The sequence below is a fragment of the Eschrichtius robustus genome, chromosome 3, assembly GCF_028021215.1.
Source record: "Eschrichtius robustus isolate mEscRob2 chromosome 3, mEscRob2.pri, whole genome shotgun sequence".
Taxonomy (NCBI): domain Eukaryota; kingdom Metazoa; phylum Chordata; class Mammalia; order Artiodactyla; family Eschrichtiidae; genus Eschrichtius; species Eschrichtius robustus.
In genome coordinates, this window is record NC_090826.1 from 43,476,188 (window position 1) to 43,499,621 (window position 23,434).

General features: G+C 35.9%; 1 protein-coding gene across 3 annotated transcripts in view; it reads left to right on the forward strand.

Moving 5' to 3' along the window:
* The window catches only part of OSBPL9 (oxysterol binding protein like 9), a 167,928-nt gene that overhangs the window by 128,509 nt on the left and 15,985 nt on the right, over window positions 1-23,434 (forward strand). For 2 of the 3 annotated variants that reach the window (XM_068539862.1, XM_068539865.1), the window contains 4 exons: window positions 5,210-5,248; window positions 8,769-8,859; window positions 10,152-10,259; window positions 18,380-18,539. In XM_068539862.1, coding sequence (XP_068395963.1) covers window positions 5,210-5,248; window positions 8,769-8,859; window positions 10,152-10,259; window positions 18,380-18,539 — 398 coding nt within the window. The remainder of the gene's footprint in view (window positions 1-5,209; window positions 5,249-8,768; window positions 8,860-10,151; window positions 10,260-18,379; window positions 18,540-23,434) is intronic. The other variant, XM_068539864.1, reaches the window with a different exon arrangement.

Consider the following 23,434-nt stretch of genomic DNA (forward strand, 5'->3'; position numbering starts at 1 on the left):
TTTTTGTGCGGGGACGCATGTTTTCATTTCTCTTAAGTGTATACCTAGGAGTGGAGTTACTGGGTAACATGGTAACTCTATGTTTAACTTTTTGAAAAACTGCTAAACTACTTTTCAAAGCAGCTGCACATAATATTTCCACTCATAATGTGTAAGGGTTCTTTTTTTTTTTAACATCTTTATTGGAGTATAATTGCTTTACAGTGTTGTGTTAGTTTCTGCTGTATAACGAAGTGAATCAGCTATACGTATACATATATCCCCACATCCCCTCCCTCTTGCGTCTCCCTCCCTCCCACCCTCCCTATCCCACCCCTCTAGGTGGTCACAAAGCACCGAGCTGATCTCCCTGTGCTATGTGGCTGCTTCCCACTAGCTACCTGTTTTATGTCTGGTAGTGTATATAGGTCCATGCCACTCTCTCCCTTCGTCCCAGCTTCCCCTTCCCCCTGCCCACGCCCTCAGGTCCACCCTCTACGTCTTGTGTAAGGGTTCTGTTTCCCCACATCCTCACCAGCATTTGTGATTGTCTTTTTGATTATAGCCATCCTAGTGGTTTTCATTTACATTTCTTCTGGAGAAATGTCTATTCACATTCTTTGCCCTTATTTTATTTTATTTATTTATTTATTTTTAAGTCTTCATTGAATTTGTCACAACACTGCCTCTGCTTCATGCCTTGGCCTCCTAGCCTCAGGGCACGTGGGATCTCAACTCCCCGACCAGGGATCACACCCACACCCCCACACTGGAAGGCAAAGTCCCAGCCACTGGACCGCCAGGGAAGTGCCATGCCCATTTTTCTAGTTGGGGTTTTTAATCTTATTATTGAGTTGTAGGAGTGATTTTATATATTCTGGATACAAGCCATATCAGATATATGACTTGCAGATTTTTCTTCAAGTCTGTGGGTTGTCTTTTTACTTTCTTGATAGTGTCCTGAGAAGCATGCATATTTTAAATTTTGATGAAATCCAGTTTATCAGTCTTCTATTGCTTTTGCCTTTGGTGGCTTTTCTGAGAAATCGTTGCCTAATCCTAAACAACAAAGATTTATTCCTGTATTTTCTTTCAAGAGTTTTGTAGTTTTTGCTCTTACATTTAATTTAATGGATGGTCCACTTTGAGTTAATCTTTGTGGTGTGAGGTATGGATCCAGGTTCATTTTTTGGCATGTGGTTATCCAGTTGTCCCAGTCCCGTTTGTTGAATCTCATCAAACTTGAATTAGAAATTTTCTTTCATCACCATAGCATATTTATTTTTTATTTCATGTAATAAGTACATGTATAGGTCCATAATTAAGAGAGCTTTCATTAGACTACATTGCCTTATTAGAAAGATAGGAATATATTTCATGTATCTTATTGGTAGGCATGGTTTTAAAATACCGAAGTCTATAATTCTGGTCAAAAGTCTTGTCAAATTATGTTGTACTGATGTTTTTGTTACTATCATATTTCCAGATCTCAGTCATGCTTGTTTGTTCAAAGAAGAGAGAATAGCCATTGTGTTAAGGAATGAGGGACTTATAACCAGATAAACATATGTTATAATCTAAGTGGGAAGTAGCATTAGACCCTTTCTTTGTTTAATTAACATAATTCAAATTGAAATCAGTTGGATCTCTGGTTTAGTAGTACTTGAGATTTAGCTTTGGCTGACCCTGATAAAAGGCAACTTGCGGTTTACTTACAAAACAAAAACAATAAAAAGTTTTAAAAAGAAAGATGGGGGGAGGGGGGATGAGTGTAAGACGCCTTTTAAAATAAGAGAACAAAATTCCTGAAGTTCATGATGGGAATGGATTGGTAGTAAGGCATTTAATAGTGTGGGTTTGTCTAGATTTGACTCTGCCTTAAAAGATAAACCACAGCAGTAACAAAAATAATAAACCCTGACTTAAAATACCCTGTAGATAGCATGCATTATTAATTGAGAATATTGTCAGATATTTAAGTTTATGTTTTCTTCCAGTTTTATTGAGACATAATAGACTTTGTAAGTAGACTGTGTAAGTTTAAAGTGTATAATGATTTGACTTACTACATCATGAAATGATTATCACAGTAGGTTTAGTGAACATCCATTATGTCATATAAATACAAAATCAAAGAAATAGAAAAAAAAAAATTTTGTCCTTGTGATGAGAACTCTTAGGATTTACTCCCTTAACCACTTTCATATATAACACACAGCAGTGTTCATTATATGTATCATGTTGTACATCACATCCCTAGTACTTACTTATCTTAAAACTGGATATTTAAGTTTATTTTAAATTATACCAGAAGTAGAAGTGGTGGTTTTCTTAGATAATATAATGTACTGTATCAGTAATATATTGCTATATAACAAACCAACCTAAACTAAGTGTCTTAAAATAGCAGCAGTCATTTATTTTGCTCACAAGTCTGCAGTTTGGTTAGGCCTCTTGACTTATTTCTGTTTCATGCAGTGCCACCTGTGGTGGCTTGATTGCAGGGGCAAGGGTGTATGTGTTGAGATGGGGGGGGCCAAAGGATCCACTTTCAAGGTGGCTCACTCACATGCCTGGGAAGTTGAGCTGGGGGCCTAGGTGCTCCTCCATATAGTTCTCTTTCCAGCTGCTTGGCCTTTCTCACAGTGTGGTGGTTGGGCTCCAAGAAAACAAGGTAGAAATTTGTGGCATTTCCATGACACCAGAAGTCACACATAGTCACTTCTGCTATGTTTATTGGTTAGGGACAGTCACAGAGTTTCAAGGATAGGGGCCATGAACTCTACCTCTTGTTGGGACCATTTTTGGAAAATTTAATCTACCACATGTATTTCTTTCCACTTATTGCCACTTACATATATCTCTATCTAAGAAATTCTTTGGAAAAGTCAGTTTTAGAAATTAGAAATTTAGCAATTAATGGGGAAAACTAAAAGTAAATTAAAATATCATCTGAACAAGAAACTTTAAAATTTCTCTTTCTGTGTAGTTCTCAAGATTTTATTTTCAGCTGTGTCTATTAAAAATTACTGAAACTTTGGATATTGTAAATATATAGTTAATTCAGTTGTGCAAATCCCAACATGAATTATGGACTTATCAAAATGCTTTTATTCTCAAAGATATGCAAAGGGTATGCACTGTGTTGACAGTTTGCAAGACCACCCCTAGGTTTGGTGATTTGCTTGGAAGGCACAACTTGTAATTGTACTCACAGCTATGATTTATCACAGCAAAGGATCCAAAGTAAAACCAGCAAAGGAAAAAGGCACATGGGGCAAAATCCAGAGGAAACTAAGGCTCAAGCTTCCAAGAATCTTCTCCCAGTGGGATCATACAGGGTGTGCTTAATTCCTCCAGCAACAGATTGTGACAGCACTTGTGAAATGTCTCCCAGGGAAGCTCATTAGAGACTCAACACCTAAGGTTTTTTATTGGGGTTTTTGTCACGTAAGCACTGTTTACCTAGCACTTACCAAGCAAGAGTCCAGATTTCCAGAAGGAAAGCTGGTCTTCAACATAAGCCATTTTGTTTGCTTAAACAGATTAGGTGCAGTGAGCTGCCCTTATGATAGTGAGGTGGTGGGAACCCTCCTAAAATCCAGGTTCCCAGACACCAAGCCAACGGCCAACTTTGTAGGCAGGCTTTTCCGAGGATAGCTATTTCAGGCCTGCTATGTTAATTCTTAAAAAAAAAATTATCCCCAAATCTTTAAATTGCTCTTGGTTGTCCCGTCAATCTGTAGATTTCTGAGTAAACTCTGTAGTTAAAGAAAGAAAAAGTTATGTATAAATGATATATAACTTGGCTGTAAACCAAGACCAAATACTGATTTCTATTAAAACTTGAAAACTTCTTGATAGTATGGAGTTAAAACTTTAAACAGTTTTAAGTTAAATATATTGTCTGTGTAATACTAATAGGTAGATTATAGTTACAGGAACAAATATGTTTGCTAACTTTCCACCACCTTCTTCCTTAAGTACATCCTTGGAGAAGAGAGGCAAGGCAAAATATCAATAGCATATTACTTAAGACCTTGAATTGTGGAACTAGACTATATGTATTGGACTAGACACTGTAGACTAGACTAGACACTCTCTCTGTCACAGTTTTCTCATCTGTCCAATGGGGATAATAATAGTACCTACTTTATAGAGTTGTCGGTGGAACAAGTGAATTAATAATATACAGGCAGACCTTGCTTTATTGCATTTTGCAGATGTTATCTTTTACAAATTGAAAGTTTGTGGCAAACCTTGTGTCAAGCAAGTCTATTGGCGCCATTTTTGCAACATTATTTGCTCACTTTGTGGTTTGTCACATTTTGGTAATTCTCGCAATATTTCAAACTTTTTCATTATTACTGTATTTGTTATGACGATCTGTGAGCAGTGATCTTTGATATTACTACTACAGCTCACTGAAGGCTCAGATGATGTTTAGCATTTTTTAGCAATAAAGTATTTTTAAATTACATACATTGTTTTTTAAGACAATGCTGCTGCACACTTCATAGGCTACAGTATAATGTAAATATAACTTGTATATGCACTGGGAAACCAAAAAGTTTGCGTGACTTGCTTTACTGCGATATTTGCTTTATTGTGGTGGACTGGGACCAAGCCCGCTATATCTCCAAGGTATGCCTGTACGTAAAATACCTGCCAGGTAGTAGGCGTTAGCCCCTATATCATCATTCTGTGGATATGGTGATTATGGTTACTGAAACAAAAATCAGACCATCTATTTAGAAAAGTATTGATATACTTCTGGGGCCAGCAGCCAGAATATGGGAAATTATGTCTATCCTGAGTTTTTAAGGTATATGATTGTCATACCTTTGCAGTACGGTAAGAGTTTGGGGGTTGTGGAGAGTTGGCATAATTTACTGTAAAGTTAAACCCAGAAATATTCAGGATCGTTAATCATAAATTAATATATCTGCTTTCAATCATTGATACCAATGTGACTACACAGTTCAATAGGATATTTCTACAAAGAATTTAATTAAATGCCTGTATAGAAAAACAATTGCCATGCTCTTGGTTAGAATTATGTTTGGCTAGGAATGGACCAGTGAAATTACTATCTTAGTGGAAGCAGAGTAGTAGTTTTCTAACGTTGTTGCTTACCCAGTAAAACAAGTTTGCTTACTAGGGAAGAAAGTACACAAGGTGTTACTTAAATGAAAGAATGAAGTTAATATTTTTAACATTTCTCCTTAAGGACCAGTGTAATGCGGAGAAGCACGCAGATGGAATTATAGTAAGTTTAATCTAATCTTTGTTCCCCTTTACTTCTGCAGAGCATTATAACCAGTTATGTCAGGAGAAGCCTGAATTTCTACTCATTTTTCAACACAAATTCCTCTTTTTACCTACTCACTGTTCTTTGTTTGTTGACTCTTGCAATTTTCCTTGAGCTCTTAAAGTTGGCCATCTTTCAGCAATCATTTGGAGGGGAAATGTCGATCTTAAAATTTTGCTGAGTCTTGATTCTTATTGAATCACCTTGCATGTGTTAACTTGAAGGGTTAATCACGGTATAAAAATGCAGCTTTTATGACTAAATAAGGCATAACTCACAATGCTACATTTCTTGTCCAACTTCTTTTTTTCTAATGAAAGCAGAAGGGGAGGGGTACAGTATTGAAACATCTTAATTTAACTATATGGTTATAGGTTTCTATTAATTTCTTATCTTTATTTTTAGATTTTGTGTATTGTGTTAACTGTAATTGCTACTGTGGTGTATACTGCTTTTTTGTAGGAACAAGTTGCAACATGAATTCTTCCACTTATAGCCATTTTCTATTCTTTCCTCCCCTTGGGTTTTACTCTTCCCTTACATTCAACTTACCCACCAAAAAGAAAAGAAAATTTTATTGGAAATAAAAGTTAGAATTTGAAGATTTGCAGTTTAAGCTACCCTGGTTTTATGGTAGATGTGTGACTTGTGTTCAGACTGTATTTCTGAAGAAGGAGGCAACCTTTTTTGTCTGAGGCTTTACAAATGCCAGCTTATCTGAGATCTGGAAACTCATTTTGTAAATCTTGAAAACCATCTTATGATTATATTTGAAAGGATGAGCATGTTATGTTTATATTTGGTTTAAAATGAAAAATAAGTTATGTTTACATATTTCTTAAGAAAACAGAGTAAGAGAAACATTTTTAAAATTTGAATTAAACACATTGGAATTTTTGTTTTTCTTCACAGTGTGAGTTCATAGTTTGAGCCATGGTGATTTAATACAATTATGTGATATAATTACAATATAATATAATATCTCTTCTGAGATATCAATTAAGATTATAAGCCTCATGGAAAAAGACTGTGTATGTTGTCTAGCATTTCATGGTTCCCAAAGACCCTAAGGAAAATTAATGATGGCAGTTATTTTTATCTCTTTTCTCTCAAAGCAAATCAGTTACTTTTTATTATGTTAAACAATAGTTTTATAAAGCATACTAAAAATGTTTGATCATTTGTAGTTAAAAACATCTAGATAGTTTATACTGATAGAAAACCTGAACTTGTAGAAAACAAACATATTTGAATCATTTGATCAGGGACTATAGCAATTTTCCGTAAGAGTTTTTATTTTTAAAAAAAGGCACTGTTCATGGTTTAGGCCTTGGACCCAGACTGCTAAGACCTAGCCCTGCCACTTACTATCTGTGACCTTAGGCAAGTTACTTAACCTTTGAGTCTTTGTTTCCTCATCTATAAAGAAAAGTGACTTCTATCTCAGAGGATTGTTGTAAGATAGTATGCACATAGTACTCAATAAATGTTAGCTATACATACATATATGTATATATAATTGTATTTTATATTGTATTGCATGAATTTTATTAATTTTACAACAGATTAGGGTTTAGGATTGTCATTTGTTTGCACTTCTCAAGCTCTGCACATTCTTTTTTAAAGCAAGGCGTAGAATGTTATTTGACATTTTTTAGCCTGAAGTTGGTTGACCACGGACAGTAGTTGTATTTTCTATTAACAACAGGAACAAAAGAAAAAGTCTGAAAGTGTTTTGTGGGATTGACAAACCTAATATTAGGCTTCTGAAAAACAGAAGATTGCATTCAAAAGATTGAATTCTGGTCCCTTTTTCCAAAGTTATTGTATTTCTTGGTCTCTTTAGTAATTTTTTCTTATATAATAGGTTGGGGATAAGGAGGTGAGATATTCTCATTCTTATGGCTCAGAGTATTAAAGGTGGGATTTTGCCTTTGTAAAGCACTTGGAGCCCTTTAGAGAAAAATCACTATGTAAAAATAAGGAATTTATTTTAAGAACAGCTCCAGGATTGTTGAGACACTTGTTTAGGTATTATGGCCCAGCCTGGTATCTGAAAATAGAATCCTAATGTAATAACCAGAAAGCCCTTAGAGACCATAGCATCCAGACACTTCTTCATTTTATACACTGGGAAAGTGAGGCCCACAGAAGATGAGACTTGGCAAGTCACTGGTAGAGCAAGGATTCTAGGAATTAAAATTCTAAGTCTCTGTTTCTGTGCTTTTCCTAATGCTCCAGAACCTTCCTCACTTCACTTTACTAGGCTTTTGATTATTAATGATTGTTTTCAGAGCTTCTTCTCCGTGTCCTTTATTTTCTAGGACTAGAATACTTATGGTATGTAGACTGTTGTGACAAGAATCAGAATTCTTATGTTCAAATCAATTTAAGAGATCTGATTTAGTGATTTTTACATATTGATATTTATGCAGAGAGGGGATATAAGAAAAAAATAACTTAGGCATTAAATAAGAATGCTATAAAAACTTTCCTATTATCAGTTTCCATTGTTATGTGCTTTTAAATTTTTACAAATGCTTTTGGGGCTCATCAATAAAGTATCTTTTCTAATTCTGTTTCAGTATTTTCTGTTACAAGCTCTACCTAATACATGTTTGAAGTTTAGTTTTCCAGATCAAGGAAAGCTAAAAAACTTAAATTTTTATTTCTTGGGTTTTATCTGGTATAGTCTTCTAAGTGGTGGTTTCAAACTTAACTTTGGCAAAGGCCTTGGTTTAAAATTTCCCCCTCCTCCAAATAAAAAAATATCAGTAAGCTTTGGAGTCTTGTTTTTAAAATGCCATCATGCTGGCAAAATAGTGTCTTGGCTTGGAGTCAGAAGAACCTAGACTTTTTTTTTTTCCTCTCTAAAATTGTAACTACATGTTTGAGTATTTTTTCCCCTTCTAAATCCTCAAAAAGAAAAGACGTCCAATTAGAAGATACATTTCTTTGCCTTTAGTGACTGTAAAACTAGGTGCCTATACGGTGCAATACACATTGGTGGCAGTAGTATGGGATGTAAAAATAAGATTGTAGTGGTACAGATACATTAGCTAGTCATAGGTATAATGCTTATTAATACCAAAGCAGGAGAGAGCATTTCTCCATCTTTGATATTTGTGGTGAATTAAAATTTCAGAAGCACTGAGTTGAATTGAGAGGTTATTATTTTGGCTTCCTGAAACCATTCTACAACTCTTTACAAGTGTTTTCATTTAGTTTTACCTTTCTATATGTCAGAGATTCATTCATTTTCCCTCCTTACTATGCTTCTTTAAATAATCTTATAAGAAACTCTTAGACTTCCGTATAGTAAAGTTGTTTTATTTCCTCTTTGCAATTTGACCAACATGTCTATACAGCTACCCTCAGGACTTTGCTGTCAGAAATGTGGGCTTTTCATACATTTGGGAGGGTCAGTGCTGGAAGGGTATTTAATTAAAAATAACTATACTGTGCTTCTTTATCTCAGAGTACTATTAATCCTGTAGATGCAATATATCAACCTAGTCCCTTGGAACCTGTGATCAACACAATGCCTTCCCAGACTGTCTTACCTCCAGGTATAGTATAATATTTGGAAAAATGTTTCACAGGTACATTGATGACAAAAAACTTAATTTTTTATGGCAGTTGTAGTAATCTTGAAGGTTTTTTTTGTTTGTTTTTTAATAAGTAAAAGGAATCTCAGACACAAAATACAGCCAAAAATGAACTGGGAAAAGATGATAAAATTTTGGTATTGGGGCTTTTTGAGTACAGTTAAAGGGCTTTTGGTTTTCAAAGTGAGATGGAAGACAAACATGGTTACTTGGATTAGCTGCTGGGACAGAATCCTATGACCCAGGATTCATGGCTACCAAGGAAAACTTAATATACCTTGATCTACTTGAAAGTAATCCAGGAATGTTCTATTTTGTCATATTCTTTATAGCTCTGAATAATACAAATGGTTTCTTCATGGTGGACTTAAAGATAATGAAAAAGGGAGGAATGAAATTTGTGATGCCTACTGATTAGATAGACGTGTATTTTTAGGGATAGAGTAATAAATTTTTTTTTTTTAACTGGCAGAGGAGGGCTTAAGGCCAACACCCACTGGTTCCTTTTACCTTTTTGTTGCATCCAACATTTCAGTGTTTTCACTGATGACATAAGTCAGAAATTTTACTGGAAAAAAGAAAATCTTTTAAAAAATACTTATTAAGTATGTGAGATCTTTTTATGAATTTTTACTCCTTAGGAGAATGAACTTAATATCTCTCACGAGACTAAAGAGGAAGTACTGTGCCCCATTTTAGATTTTACAAGTGGTTTGATCCTCGGGGGGAAACAGTTTATCATCCGAAGCATTTGCTGGTTTTACAGAGCAGTTATACTGAGGTATTGGCCTATCTTGACTAGTCTCTTGATATCCTGCCTGGTGTCTTAGTACTAGGTAGCATATCATCATTGAGTTTAAAGGGGACTGGGGGTCAGAAAGGAGGAGTAGAATGGAACTTGACTTAATAGAATATTGTCTCAAAAATTCCTGATCTTCAGGATATTGCAGTTAAAGAGTTGTGTTTGCTACCAAACATAAAATAGATAGCGAGTGGGAAGCAGCCACATAGCACAGGGAGATCAGCTCGGTGGTTTGTGACCACCTAGAGGGGTGGGATAGGGAGGGTGGGAGGGAGACGCAAGAGGGAGGAGATATGGGGATATATGTATATGTATAGCTGATTCACTTTGTTGTAAAGCAGAAACTAACACACCATTGTAAAGCAATTATACTCCAATAAAGGTGTTAGAAAAAAAGAAGAGTTGTGTTTGGCTTTTTCTCTAACTTATTTCACGTGTTCAAATCTCCTAGAACCTGCTCAGTTGTGTAAGTCAGAGCAGCGTCCATCTTCTCTACCAGTTGGACCTGTGTTAGCTACTACCTTGGGACATCATCAGACTCCAACACCAAATAGTACAGGTACAGATTTGTGTAATTCCTTTACTTCTCATAACTGCCCATTAACTTTCAACATTTGTATTTGATTACTGATGGGAAAAAGATTGAAGAAAGGTTGTGTATTTTGTATTGGAGATACCTTAGCTCTATCATTACAGTTCCATACATGGAGTGGTTAACTTTGTGATTGAACCAGAAGTTTAGTAATAATTATAATTTAAATAAAATAAAATACTGCAGAGTTTTGTGTATTTGTTTACCTTAAGACTTATTTTGAAGCTCTGTATTGGCTTTTTAAAAAAATTTGCTCGAGTTAGATTTATATACTTTCTTACTGTAAAGGAATCAGATAATACAGAAGTATGAGAACAAAAGTTGTAAGTCTTCTTTACTCTTTGTCATTTATACATGTATGTACCTACATACCTATATTGTATATTTTTATTGTTTTTTCCCTGACCTAAATGAGATCACGTGGTTCTGTGACTTTCCCTTTTCATTTACTGAGAACATTTAGGGAGCTTTCTGTGTTCATACACTTAGGTCTACAACATTCTTTCTACAGCTGCTCAACTGGCTATTACCTGTTTTTCTGCTGATGGACATTTATTTAGGTTGATTCCAAAATTTTCCTATTATAAGCAGTATTTCAGGGAATATCCTTGTACAGCACCTTTTGGCACATAAGAATTTTTTAAGGATAGATTTATCGGTCACATTTTTGCCAATTTTATAAGCAAAAAAAGGATACTTGATTTTAGTTTGCATTTTCTTTTTTTTAACACAACTTTTTTTTTTTTAATCAGTCATCAGTTTTATACACATCAGTGTATACATGTCAATCCCAATCGCCCAATTCAGCACACCACCATCCCCACCCCACCGCAGTTTTCCCCCCTTGGTGTCCATACATTTGTTCTCTACATCTGTGTCTCAACTTCTGCCCTGCAAACCGGTTCATCTGTACCATTTTTCTAGGTTCCACATACATGCGTTAATATACGATATTTGTTTTTCTCTTTCTGACTTACTTCACTCTGTATGACAGTCTCTAGATCCATCCACATCTCAACAAATGACTCAATTTCGTTCCTTTTTATGGCTGAGTAATATTCCATTGTATATATGTACCACATCTTCTTTATCCATTCGTCTGTCAATGAGCATTTAGGTTGCTTCCATGACCTGGCTATTGTAAATAGTGCTACAGTGAACATTGGGGTGCATGTGTCTTTTTGAATTACAGTTTTCACTGGGTATATGCCCAGTAGTGGGAATGCTGGATCATATGGTAATTCTATTTTTAGTTTTTTAAGGAACTCCATATTCTCCATAGTGGCTGTATCAATTTACATTCCCACCAACAGTGCAAGAGGGTTCCCTTTTCTCCACACCCTCTCCAGCATTTGTTGTTGGTAGATTTTCTGATGATGCCCATTCTAACTGGTGTGAGGTGATACCTCATTGTAGTTTTGATTTGCATTTCTCTAATAATTAGAGATGTTGAGCAGCTTTTCGTGTGCTTCTTGGCCATCTGTATGTCTTCTTTGGAGAAATGTCTATTTAGGTCTTCTGCCCATTTTTGGATTGGGGTGTTTGTTTCTTTAATATTGAGCTGCATGAGCTGTTTATATATTTTGGAGATTAATCCTTTGTCCGTTGATTCGTTTGCAAATATTTTCTCCCATTCTGAGGGTTGTCTTTTCGTCTTGTTTATGGTTTCCTTTGCTGTGCAAAAGCTTTGAAGTTTCATTAGGTCCCATTTGTTTATTTTTGTTTTTATTTCCATTACTCTAGGAGGTGGATCATAAAAGATCTTGCTGTGATTTATTTCAAAGAGTGTTCATCCTATGTTTTCCTCTAAGAGTTTTATAGTGTCCGGTCTTACATTTAGGTCTCGAATCCATTTTGAGTTTATTTTTGTGAATGGTGTTAGGGAGTGTTCTAATTTGAATCTTTTACATGTAACTGTCCAGTTTTCCCAGCTCCACTTATTGAAGAGACTGTCTTTTCTCCATTGTATATCTTTGCCTTCTTTGTCATAGATTAGTTGACCATAGGTGCGTGGGTTTATCTCTGGGCTTTCTATCTTGTTCCATTGATCTATGTTTCTGTTTTTGTGCCAGTACCATATTGTCTAGATGACTGTAGCTTTGTAGTATAGTCTGAAGTCAGGGAGTCTGATTCCTCCAGCTCCGTTTTTTTCCCTCAAGACTGCTTTGGCTATTCGGGGTCTTTTGTGTCTCCATACAAATTCTAAGATGATTTGTTCTAGTTCCGTAAAAAATGCCATTGGTAATTTGATAGGGATTGCATTGAATCTGTAGATTGCTTTGGGTAGTAGAGTCATTTTCACAATATTGATTCTTCCAATCCAAGAACATGGTATATCTCTTCATCTGTTGGTATCGTCTTTAATTTCTTTCATCAGTGTCTTATAGTTTTCTGCATACAGGTCTTTTGTCTCCCTAGGTAGGTTTATTCCTAGGTATTTTATTCTTTTTGTTGCAATGGTAAATGGGAGTGTCTCCTTAATTTCTCTTCCAGATTTTTCATCATTAGTGTATAGGAACGCAAGAGATTTCTGTGCATTAATTTTGTATCCTGCAACTTTACCAAATTCATTGATTAGCTCTAGTAGTTTTCTGGTGGCATTTTTAGGATTCTCTATGTATAGTATCATGTCATCTGCAAACAGTGACAGTTTTACTTCTTCTTTTCCAATTTGTATTCCTTTTATTTCTTTTACTTCTCTGATTGCTGTGGCCAGGACTTGCAAAACTATGTTGAATAATAGTGGTGAGAGTGGACATCCTTGTCTCGTTCCTGATCTCAGAGGAAATACTTTCAGTTTTTCACCATTGAGAATGATGTTTGCTGTGGGTTTGTCCTGTATGGCCTTTATTATGTTGAGGTAGGTTCCCTCTATGCCCACTTTCTGGAGAGTTTTTATCATAAATGGGTGCTGAATTTTGTCAAAAGCTTTTTCTACATCTATTGAGATGATCATATGGTTTTTATTCTTCAGTTGGTTAATATGGTGTATCACATTGATTGATTTGCATATATTGAAGAATCCTTGCATCCCTGGGATAAATGCCACTTGATCGTGGTGTATGATCCTTTTAATGTGTTGTTGGATTCTGCTTGCTAGTATTTTGTTGAGGATTTTTGCATCTATATTCATCAGTGATATTGGCCTGTAATTTTCTTTTTTTGTAGTATCTTTGTCTGGTTTTGGTATCAGGGTGATGGTGGCCTCCTAGAATGAGTTTGGGAGTGTTCCTTCCTCTGCAATTTTTGGGAAGAGTTTGAGAAGGATGGGTGTTAGCATTGTAAATGTTTGATAGAATTCACCTGTGCAGCCATCTGGTCCTGGACTTTTGTTTGTTGGAAGATTTTTAATCACAGTTTCAATTTCATTACTTGTGATTGGTCTGTTCATATTTTCTGTTTCTTCCTGGTTCAGTCTTGGAAGGTTATACATTTCTAAGAATTTGTCCATTTCTTCCAGGTTGTCCATTTTATTGGCATAGAGTTGCTTGTAGTAGTCTCTTAGGATGCTTTGTATTTCTGCAGTGTCTGTTGTAACTTCTCCTGTTTCATTTCTAATTTTATTGATTTGAGTCCTCTCCCTCTTTTTCTTGATGAGTCTGGCTAAAGGCTTATCAATTTTGTTTATCTTCTCAAAGAACCAGCTTTTAGTTTTATTGATCTTTGCTATTGTTTTCTTTGTTTCTATTTCATTTATTTCTGCTCTGATCTTTATAATTTCTTTCCTTCTGCTGACTTTGGGTTTTGTTTGTTCTTCTATCTCTAGTTCCTTTAGGTGTAAGGTTAGGTTGTTTACTTGAGATTTTTCTTGTTTCTTTAGGTAGGCTTGTATAGCTATAAACTTCCCTCTTAGAACTGCTTTTGCTGCATCCCATAGGTTTTGGATCGTCGTGTTTTCATTGTCATTTGTCTCTAGGTATTTTTTGATTTCCTCTTTGATTTCTTCAGTGATCTCTTGGTTATTTAGTAACGTATTGTTTAGCCTCCATGTGTTTGTGCTTTTCACGTGTTTTTCCCTGTAATTCATTTCTAATCTCATAGCGTTGTGGTCAGAAAAGATGCTTGATATGATTTCAATTTTCTTAAATTTACTGAGGCTTGATTTGTGACCCAAGATGTGATCTATCCTGGAGAACGTTCCGTGTGCACTTGAGAAGAAAGTGTAATCTGCTGTTTTTGGATGGAATGTCCTATAAATATCAATTAAATCTATCTGGTCTATTGTGTCATTTAAAACTTCTGTTTCCTTATTTATTTTCATTTTGGATGATCTGTCCATTGGTGTAAGTGAGGTGTTAAAATCCCCCACTATTACTGTGTTACTGTCGATTTCCTCTTTTATAGCTGTTAGCAGTTGCCTTATGTATTGAGGTGCTCCTACGTTCGGCGCATATATATTTATAATTGTTATATCTTCTTCTTGGATTGATCCCTTGATCATTATGTTGTATCCTTCCTTGTCTCTTGTAACATTCTTTATTTTAAAGTCTATTTTATTTGATATGAGTATAGCTACTCCAGCTTTCTTTTGATTTCCATTTGCATGGAATATCTTTTTCCATCCCCTCACTTTCAGTCTGCATGTGTCCCTAGGTCTGAAGTGGGTCTCTTGTAGACAGCATATATATGGGTCTTGCTTTTGTATCCATTCAGCAAGCCTGTGTCTTTTGGTTGGAGCATTTAATCCATTCACGTTTAAGGTAATTATCAATATGTATGTTCCTGTGACCATTTTCTTAATTGTTTTGGGTTTGTTTTTGTAGGTCCTTTTCTTCTCTTGTGTTTCCCACTTAGAGAAGTTCCTTTAGCATTTGTTGTAGAGCCGGTTTGGTGGTGCTGAATTCTCTTAGCTTTTGCTTGTCTGTAAAGCTTTTGATTTCTCCATCAAATCTAAATGAGATCCTTGCCGGGTAAAGTAATCTTGGTTGTAGGTTCTTTCCTTTCATCACTTTAAGTATATCATGCCACTCCCTTCTGGCTTGTAGAGTTTCTGCTGAGAAATCAGCTGTTAACCTTATGGGAGTTCCCTTGTATGTTATTTGTCGTTTTTCCCTTGCTGCTTTCAATAATTTTTCTTTGTCTTTAATTTTTGCCAATTTGATTACTGTGTGTCTTGGCGTGTTTCTCCTTGTGTTTATCCTGTATGGGACTCTCTGTGCTTCCTGGACTTGGGTGGCCATTTCCTTTCCCATGTTAGGGCAGTTTTCGACTATAATCTCTTCAAATATTTTCTCTGGTCCTTTCTCTCTCTCTTCTCCTTCTGGGACTCCTATAACGCGAATGTTGTTGCGTTTAATGTTGTCCCAGAGGTCTCTAAGGCTGTCTTCATTTCTTTTCATTCTTTTTTCTTTATTCTGTTCCGCAGCAGTGAATTCCACCATTCTGTCTTCCAGGTCACTTATCCGTTCTTCTGCCTTAGTTATTCTGCTATTGATTCCTTCTAGTGTAGTTTTCATTTCAGTTATTGTATTGTTCATCTCTGTTTGTTTGTTCTTTAATTCTTCTAGGTCTTTGTTAAACATTTCTTGCATCTTCTCGATCTTTGCCTCCATTCTTATTCCGAGGTCCTGGGTCATCTTCACTATCATTATTCTGAATTCTTTTTCTGGAAGGTTGCCTATCTCCACTTCATTTAGTTGTTTTTCTGGGGTTTTATCTTGTTCCTTCATCTGGTATATAGCCCTCTGCCTTTTCATCTTGTCTATCTTTCTGTGAATGTGGTTTTTGTTCCACAGGCTGCAGGATTGTATTTTTTCTTGCTTCTGCTCTCTGCCCTCTGGTGGTTGAGGCTCTGCATTTTCTTAATTTGTTTAGATTTATGGTTTTTATTTTGTCTCCAGTTCACAGGGATGCTATTAATGTTAGTATAGATTTATTTCTTGTTCTAAAACTAATTAGGTTGATGTTGAGTTATCAGTTGCACCAAATTCAAGGGAGCACTTGGTGCTTTTGTCCCTGTTATAGCTGGATGCCAAAACCGAAGCCACTCTTGAGGACAGGAGATAAGCCCCTGCTGTTGCTCTACAGATTGTTTCCTGGGTGGGACTTTTCCTGTGTAATACTGAAAATTTACCCTGTGATTTTTAGCTCAGTTTGAAATTTGAGTTAGTAAAGATGCTGATGTTATTACTTTGGTTTTTAAGATTTAACAGCCTGAGCAGATGTCTCCTTAATTTTGAAAGAAAGCAAGCAACAACAGCTCTCTTATTTGAAGCTCTTGGGAAAATGCTGATAAGCAGTTTGAATAATGCAGTTGAAATGTTTGCCTGCCTTTTTTATTTATTTCATTATATGGTGTCATTTTAAAAACAGTATCTGTGTTTTCTTTTGTTTTTTTATAAGGAGGAATTATGTCAGAATTCTGAAACAGACAAAATTTTCCATTCAGAAATATACAAAACCTAGTCAGTTACAGACTTTGAAAAAGTTAGCAGTATTCTTTATGTACATTAATTTTAGGATCATTAATTAGTTATAAATAATTTAGGATAAATTATTTCCGAAAGTGGCATTTTAAAAATATAACATTTTAGAGTAGGTGGATTTTAAAAAATTTTAAAAATTAGTGTGTGGTTTGTGTCTTGTTTGATTTTTCAACCAAATTTCTTCATCTTTTTTTCCTTTATCTCTCTCACTAATACATAAAAGAAAGAAAGGAACAACTGAAAAAAGAAATAGTACTGTTTTCTCTTGTAAGGAAAACTCAGTTCTTTTGTTTGCAACTCCCATTCCAACTCATTTTCTTCTTGGATACATTTTCAGTTTTGTGTGGTTGCCTGGACTATTTGCTTGTTACTTAATCATTTGTAATTCCTGGTCTTTTTCTTTCTTTCTTTCTCTCTCGTTTTTTTCCCTATTATTTCAATAAGAGAAATTTATTTATTTCCCATCTTATTGCTGCTATGGGGCGGGGCGGCGGTGGGGTAAGAATTTAAAGTTATTTGCTAAGATGAACTATCTTCGGAATTCCCACAATAAGCTTTGCCTATTTAGGCAGCAAACTTTCAGTGTTATGTTTTAAAAATATCTTTGTGAACATGGCAACTAAATGTGGCAGGTGGATGTGCTCTCTCATAACTATTGAACCATAGACACTGGAATGGGCTGAAAATCCTTGGGTGGCTCTGGACTCATTTTTACTGCTGCTATTCTCATTTCCATCTAGAACTGAGGCCTTGGCTTTTATATTGCCAGCAGATACTTAATTAATTTTAATCTCCACCAGGCATCTGTAGCAGTTTGGCATAAATTGCCTGAGAGCCCTTAGATATCTGCTCAATAAGTACTTGTTAAATTACTTTCAGTACTTCACTGTTCTGTTTGATACTTTTATTGTTACTTTTTATTACTGGACTATGAACCAGATGATTATCACAGAGATTCTTTCTCTGGATCTCCATTAGTTTCTATTTCCTTAATTAGACTGTTTAGGAATAGAAAGATGTTCCTCCTGGTTCTTTCCTTTTCCACATGCTTCCCATAGTAGCCCTCTCTTTTTCTCTGCTGCGCACTTATCTCTGTTGCCTGGGCTCTGGCCAACCTGACTTAAACTTAGGTAGAAAAGAGGTGAGGAGTTTGAATGGTAAGTGTTCCCAGCTTTTGTGTTTGCACATGATTGCCAAAACATATTGACTAATATGAATGTGATATCCTGAACAAAATTTTAACATTCATGTGGTTTTTGATATTCTTTCCACTTCGTATTCTTGTTGGCTCACTGCTGCATTTTTAAGGTATCTGGATCTATAGTATAAAATAAGAGCTCTGGCGTCCCGTTGGTACTGGTATCTACTATGGGACTTCTAATATCTTAACTCACACAGTGTGATTATAATCAAAAGAACTCCCTTCCTAATTACAGATGGGGACATAGTATTTTTTCATTTATTTAAAAGGCTGTGTCCCATTCTATAATGTGATTTGCCTTTGTCTAGTTTAAATGTTGATTTCTTTACAGATAGTCTAGGAACTTCTACCAACTTAACTCTTTTTTGATTTTAGAAAGGTCTGCTTTGACTCCATCTCCCTAATTTCTTCCCTTCTATTACCAACACTGTCCCCTAATTGAAAACTTTCTAACTTCCTAGGCAGTGGGCACTCACCACCTAGTAGCAGTCTAACTTCTCCAAGCCATGTCAACTTGTCTCCAAACACAGTCCCAGAGTTCTCTTATTCTAGCAGTGAAGATGAATTCTATGATGCAGATGAATTCCATCAGAGTGGCTCGTCCCCAAAGCACTTAATAGAGTAAGTAGATGAACTAACTATGTATTGAAATGACTCCTGATTTTTAAAAATGTAATTTGATTTTGAGACTGGTGTTAATGACAGACTCCTTTATAAATTATTATTTGGAAAAAGTGAAAAAGACAGCTTATTTTTTAATTGGCTTATTGAGCAAAGCTAGTTCTGTGAGAATAGTGATTTTACTCCTGATTTAATTCAAATGGTATAATTTTGCATCAGTTGTGGTAACATGCCAGTATTGTTCATTAACTCTGGGCTTTATTTCTATAGAAACAACATTAGGAGAGGGTCAAATGAAAGTGAGTAAGCTAGGAAGTGTTACTCACGTAAGAGGAGGTTACCGTTACTTGTCTTGTATAGAGATATTTGGGTGCCTATAAGCCAGGCACTATCCTAGGTGGAGGAATGACACAGAGGTGAATAAAGAGCCAGTCCCTACCCTCAGGGAACTTACAGGCTATTGGGGGAAAAACAGACTTTTATAATCCAGTGGGAAATATGATATGTAAGAATAAGCGCAGAAAGAATGGGAGCATTTTGAAGTCCTGAGAAGTCAAGAAAGGATTCACAGAGGAGGGAGGGGATGTGATCCACGGTGAGTTGTGGGTGAGTAGGGAGAGAAGGGACATGGCGGTGAGAAGAGGAAGGGGAAATGGAAAGTGTTGTTCTCATGGAGATGGAACCCTAATAAGAAAGGCCTGGAGGCAACGGGAGCTCGGTTTCTTTGAGGAGCTGTAAGCTACTGAGCATGGCTGAGTGTGGCTGTAGCATAAGTTGTGGGGAGTGGTTAAGAAGATACAGAAGAGATTGACAAGGGCCAGGTCGTGAAAGAGTCCTTTTAGCCTTTTATGAATTTTGAACATTTTCTCACAAGTGACGGCAGCTGCTGGTCAGGTCTGCATTTTAGAAGAATAGATACGCCTGAATTGTGTAGAATCGAATGCAGTGGGGATGCATTACATGTAGGAAGACCAAGCAAAACTGGGTAGAAACTTGAGAAATGTTGATAACCTGAGCTAAGGTCATAACATAGGAATGGAGGGAAGCACATGGACTCCAGAGATACTAAGTTGGCAGATTTTGGCAGATATTGATGATAGGTTTTCTCTCATTAGGAAACATTTGACCTATTTTACAGTGTTAAATCAAAGCTAGGTATGTTCCATTGTACAGAAAAGGCCTTTACTTGTAAAGTCACTTACATGATAGCCAATAAGCAGAGTACTTTTTAGCCCTACTGGTACATCAGTCGCTGCGGTTAGACTTTGGATTCTGGAATCTTAGAAAAGAATAGGTTCTAAATCTGTTTTGCTTTTCAGGTGTGTGATCTTGGTCAAGTTATTTAGCCTGTGACATCCTCAGTTTCCTTGTCTGTAAAATGAGGATAATAATAGTTTCAACTTCCAGGGATCATTGTGAACATTTAAGTGAGAATAATGTCAAGTGCTTACTATGATGTCTGGCATGTATAATAAGTGCGCAGTAAGCGACAGCTGTTACAGAAAGCAAATTAACATTTATTTGCTTTAATGCTCTTATATTTGTTGTAGATGTAGTTGGCTTACTTTTTGTTGGGTATTTTTTCCAAGTCTCCTGCCATCTCAGGAGTCGGTGCTAGTGTTACAGCTTGGGGTTTGCTTTGAAATACAGTACAAATTTGGAAATGATTATATGTGAATTTGCAAGCTAAGTACTATCAGCCAAACTTAGACCTTGAACTTTGGTTTCTTTTAGTAAGAAATATTTTGTGGCACTCCATTTCTCTGGCTCTCTCTCTTTTTTTTTTTTTTTTTAGAGATAACAATTTTTTTTTTTAATTGGGGTATATTTGCTTTACAATGCTGTGTTTCTGCTGTACAACAGAGTGAATCAGCTACATGTATACAGATATCCCCTCCCTCTTGGACCTCCCTCCCTCCACCACCCCCATCCCACCCATCTAGGTCACCACAGAGCACTGAGCTGAGCTCACTGCGCTATACAGCAGGTTCCCACTAGCTATCTGTTTTACACATGGTAGTGTATATATGTCAGTCCCAATCTCCCAGTTCATCCCACCCTCCCTTCCCCCGCATGTCCACATGTCCATTCTCTATGTCTGCATCTCTATTCCTGCCCTGCAAATAGGTTCATCTATACCATTTTTCTAGATTCCACATATATGCGTTAATATGATATTTGTTTTTCAATTTCTGACTTACTTTTCTCTGTATGACAGACTCTAGGTCCATCCACGTCTCTGCAAATGACCCAATTTCATTCCTTTTTATGGCTGATTAATATTCCATTGTATATATGTACCACATCTTCTTTATCCATTCATCTGTCGATGGACATTTAGGTTGCTTCCATGTCCTGGCTATTGTAAATAGTGCTGCAGTGGACATTGGGGTGCATGTGTCTTTTTGAATTATGGTTTTCTCAGGGTATATGCCCAGTAGTGGGATTGCTGGGAGAACAGTATGGAGGTTCCTTAAAAAACTAAAAATAGAACTACCATATGACCCAGCACTCCAGTTCTCTTAAGTGTGCACGTGAACTGAGAAATACAGTATTGTATATAATTGCACTGTAACTATTCAGAACCTCAAAGTTTATAAGGAAAATGATGATATTAATTCAGGAAGTTTTGTTACATAGTAGATAAAATTCAGATTTTGAATGTTGGAAAAGTAAAATATATGTGATTAGGTGAATACATACTGTTAGGACATGAGACTTTACTTAAGGAAGAGACATTTGAGCCCACAATTCAAGAAGGCTAGTTTAGCAGAAAGGGTTTGGTTTAGCATGTTGGTTTCTTAATGTTTGTATGTAGGGAAGTAAACTATTACAAGACCCTTATTAGCAGTTTGCCAATAGAAATTTCACTTTAATTTTTAAAATATTTTTTATGATAGTGGGGTTAAAAGAAAATAAGCATTTGGAAGAAAATTCCAAAGTAAAGGTTATTATTTATTTTTGAAGTGTTAAATCATTGTTTTCTTTAAACAGAATTAAGGACAGTCTCGATCATTAGCTATTATTCGAAACAAAGTACAATTGAATATCAAAACGGATCATCTGTCCTCTAGAAGCCTATAACTATATTCAGTAAAAGCTTGATAATAACGTGGTTAGCCTCCGTATTACATCACAGATAGTCAATCTCTGGCCCCAGTTTTAGGGGTTCTCCTGAAATTTTTCTGAAATAGATAAATTTTAAATGCTTACCTGTTGTACCTGTAATAGGCATATCTACAAAGTTACCTGCAGGCTCATAGGCTTTTCTTTTCTCTCCTTGTAAGCTTCCTTCTCTATGCTCTCCCAGTACCCATCCCATAACAAATACACAGTTTATGAACCTCCTATTTGAAGGGATCCAGAGTTAAATTCTTTGTCCAGCTCACCCACTCAGGCTTCCTTTTCTCCTTCAATTTCATTCTTTCCTTTTATGCCCTAATCTAGATTCCCAAACTAGTAGGGGCTACAGATATTTTATTTGGCCAGCACAGAGTTTGTTGATTTTTTGTTTTAAAATTTTTATTTTAATGGAGTATAGTTGATTAATAATGTTGTGATAGTTTCAGGTGTACAGCAAGGTGATTCAGATATACATTTTCCCGTTAAATGGAATTTTAAATCCCTTCAAATTGAGTATGCTAGTGCCAGGTCTCTATTGTCTTATAATCTGGCCCTATTCACATATTTATGCTCTCTGCCTGGCCTCTGTAGGCATTGAGCTTGTGTGCCACCTGCTGGTCATCAGCTCTACCACTAGTTTTCTAGCTCTCAGGTCAAGTTTCTATCTACCATTTCTCTCCCTGACAGAAGAGAATTTGAAAAGTCCTTTCACCGTTCAGTTTCTAAAGACCTGTAGTAATGATAACTTCTGTGTGAACTATGTTATTGGGTTTTGCACATTTATAAACTAGATGAAAGTGCATGTGGGAAAGAACTTGCGCTTTGGAGCCAGACGTATATTTGAAATGGCTCCACTACTTACCAGTTGCGTGACCTCTGTCCAGTCATTGAACCTCTGAGCCTCTGTGTATGATGAGAATAATCATGTCTCCCTTTTAGGGTTAGACTGTTATGGAGATGAACATATACAGTGTTTGACACATACAAGGTACTCAATAAGATTTTGGATTCTGTTGTTATAATTAAGTTCAGAGCTGTACCTTTTTTGGTTTAGTTTATTTATGATCTTATGATTTAATTCTGTGCAAGTTAGCCCATTGCAGATAAACCTTTCCTGTATGCATATCATTTTTGTTAGCGTTGCTCTTGTTTTGTAACTATAGTCTTTAAATCCTTTGTCCTGAACGAGGTAAATTATGAAATGGCCAAATGAGAATTTATCCCATTTTTTTCCATTTTGAGCTTTACTGAGCATTTCACTTGGCCCAGACATGGTTTCTAACCTGAGTAAGGAGGAAAAGCACAGCATAAATTCATCTCTGATGTTTGGAATCTAAAATAAGATACATGTTTTAAAGAATCTGAGGTTTTTAGATCAATTGATTTAAAACGTTGATTCTATTTTGATGATGTATCAAAGAGCCACAACACTTTTTGAAGATAATTTTTATGCAGCTCTTTTAGTTAATGATAATTTGATTTCTCTTATCTAGTTCTTTTACTCGTATTTTCCATTGGCTCAAAACTGGTGAGGTAGACATTAGTTATAGTACCTTGTGATGTACACTACTAAATTATCAAAGTAACAATATTTAGTTACCTAAGGATTTTTGAAGAATAGATCAAAAGAAGGCAAGTAACCGGGACAAACTATGTTTAAATTAGAATACATATGTTCTAATAGTCTAATGTTCTAACATAGGCAGAGCACAGAGGATTTTTAGGATAATGAAACTATTCTCTGCAATACTACAGTGGGGGATACTTATATT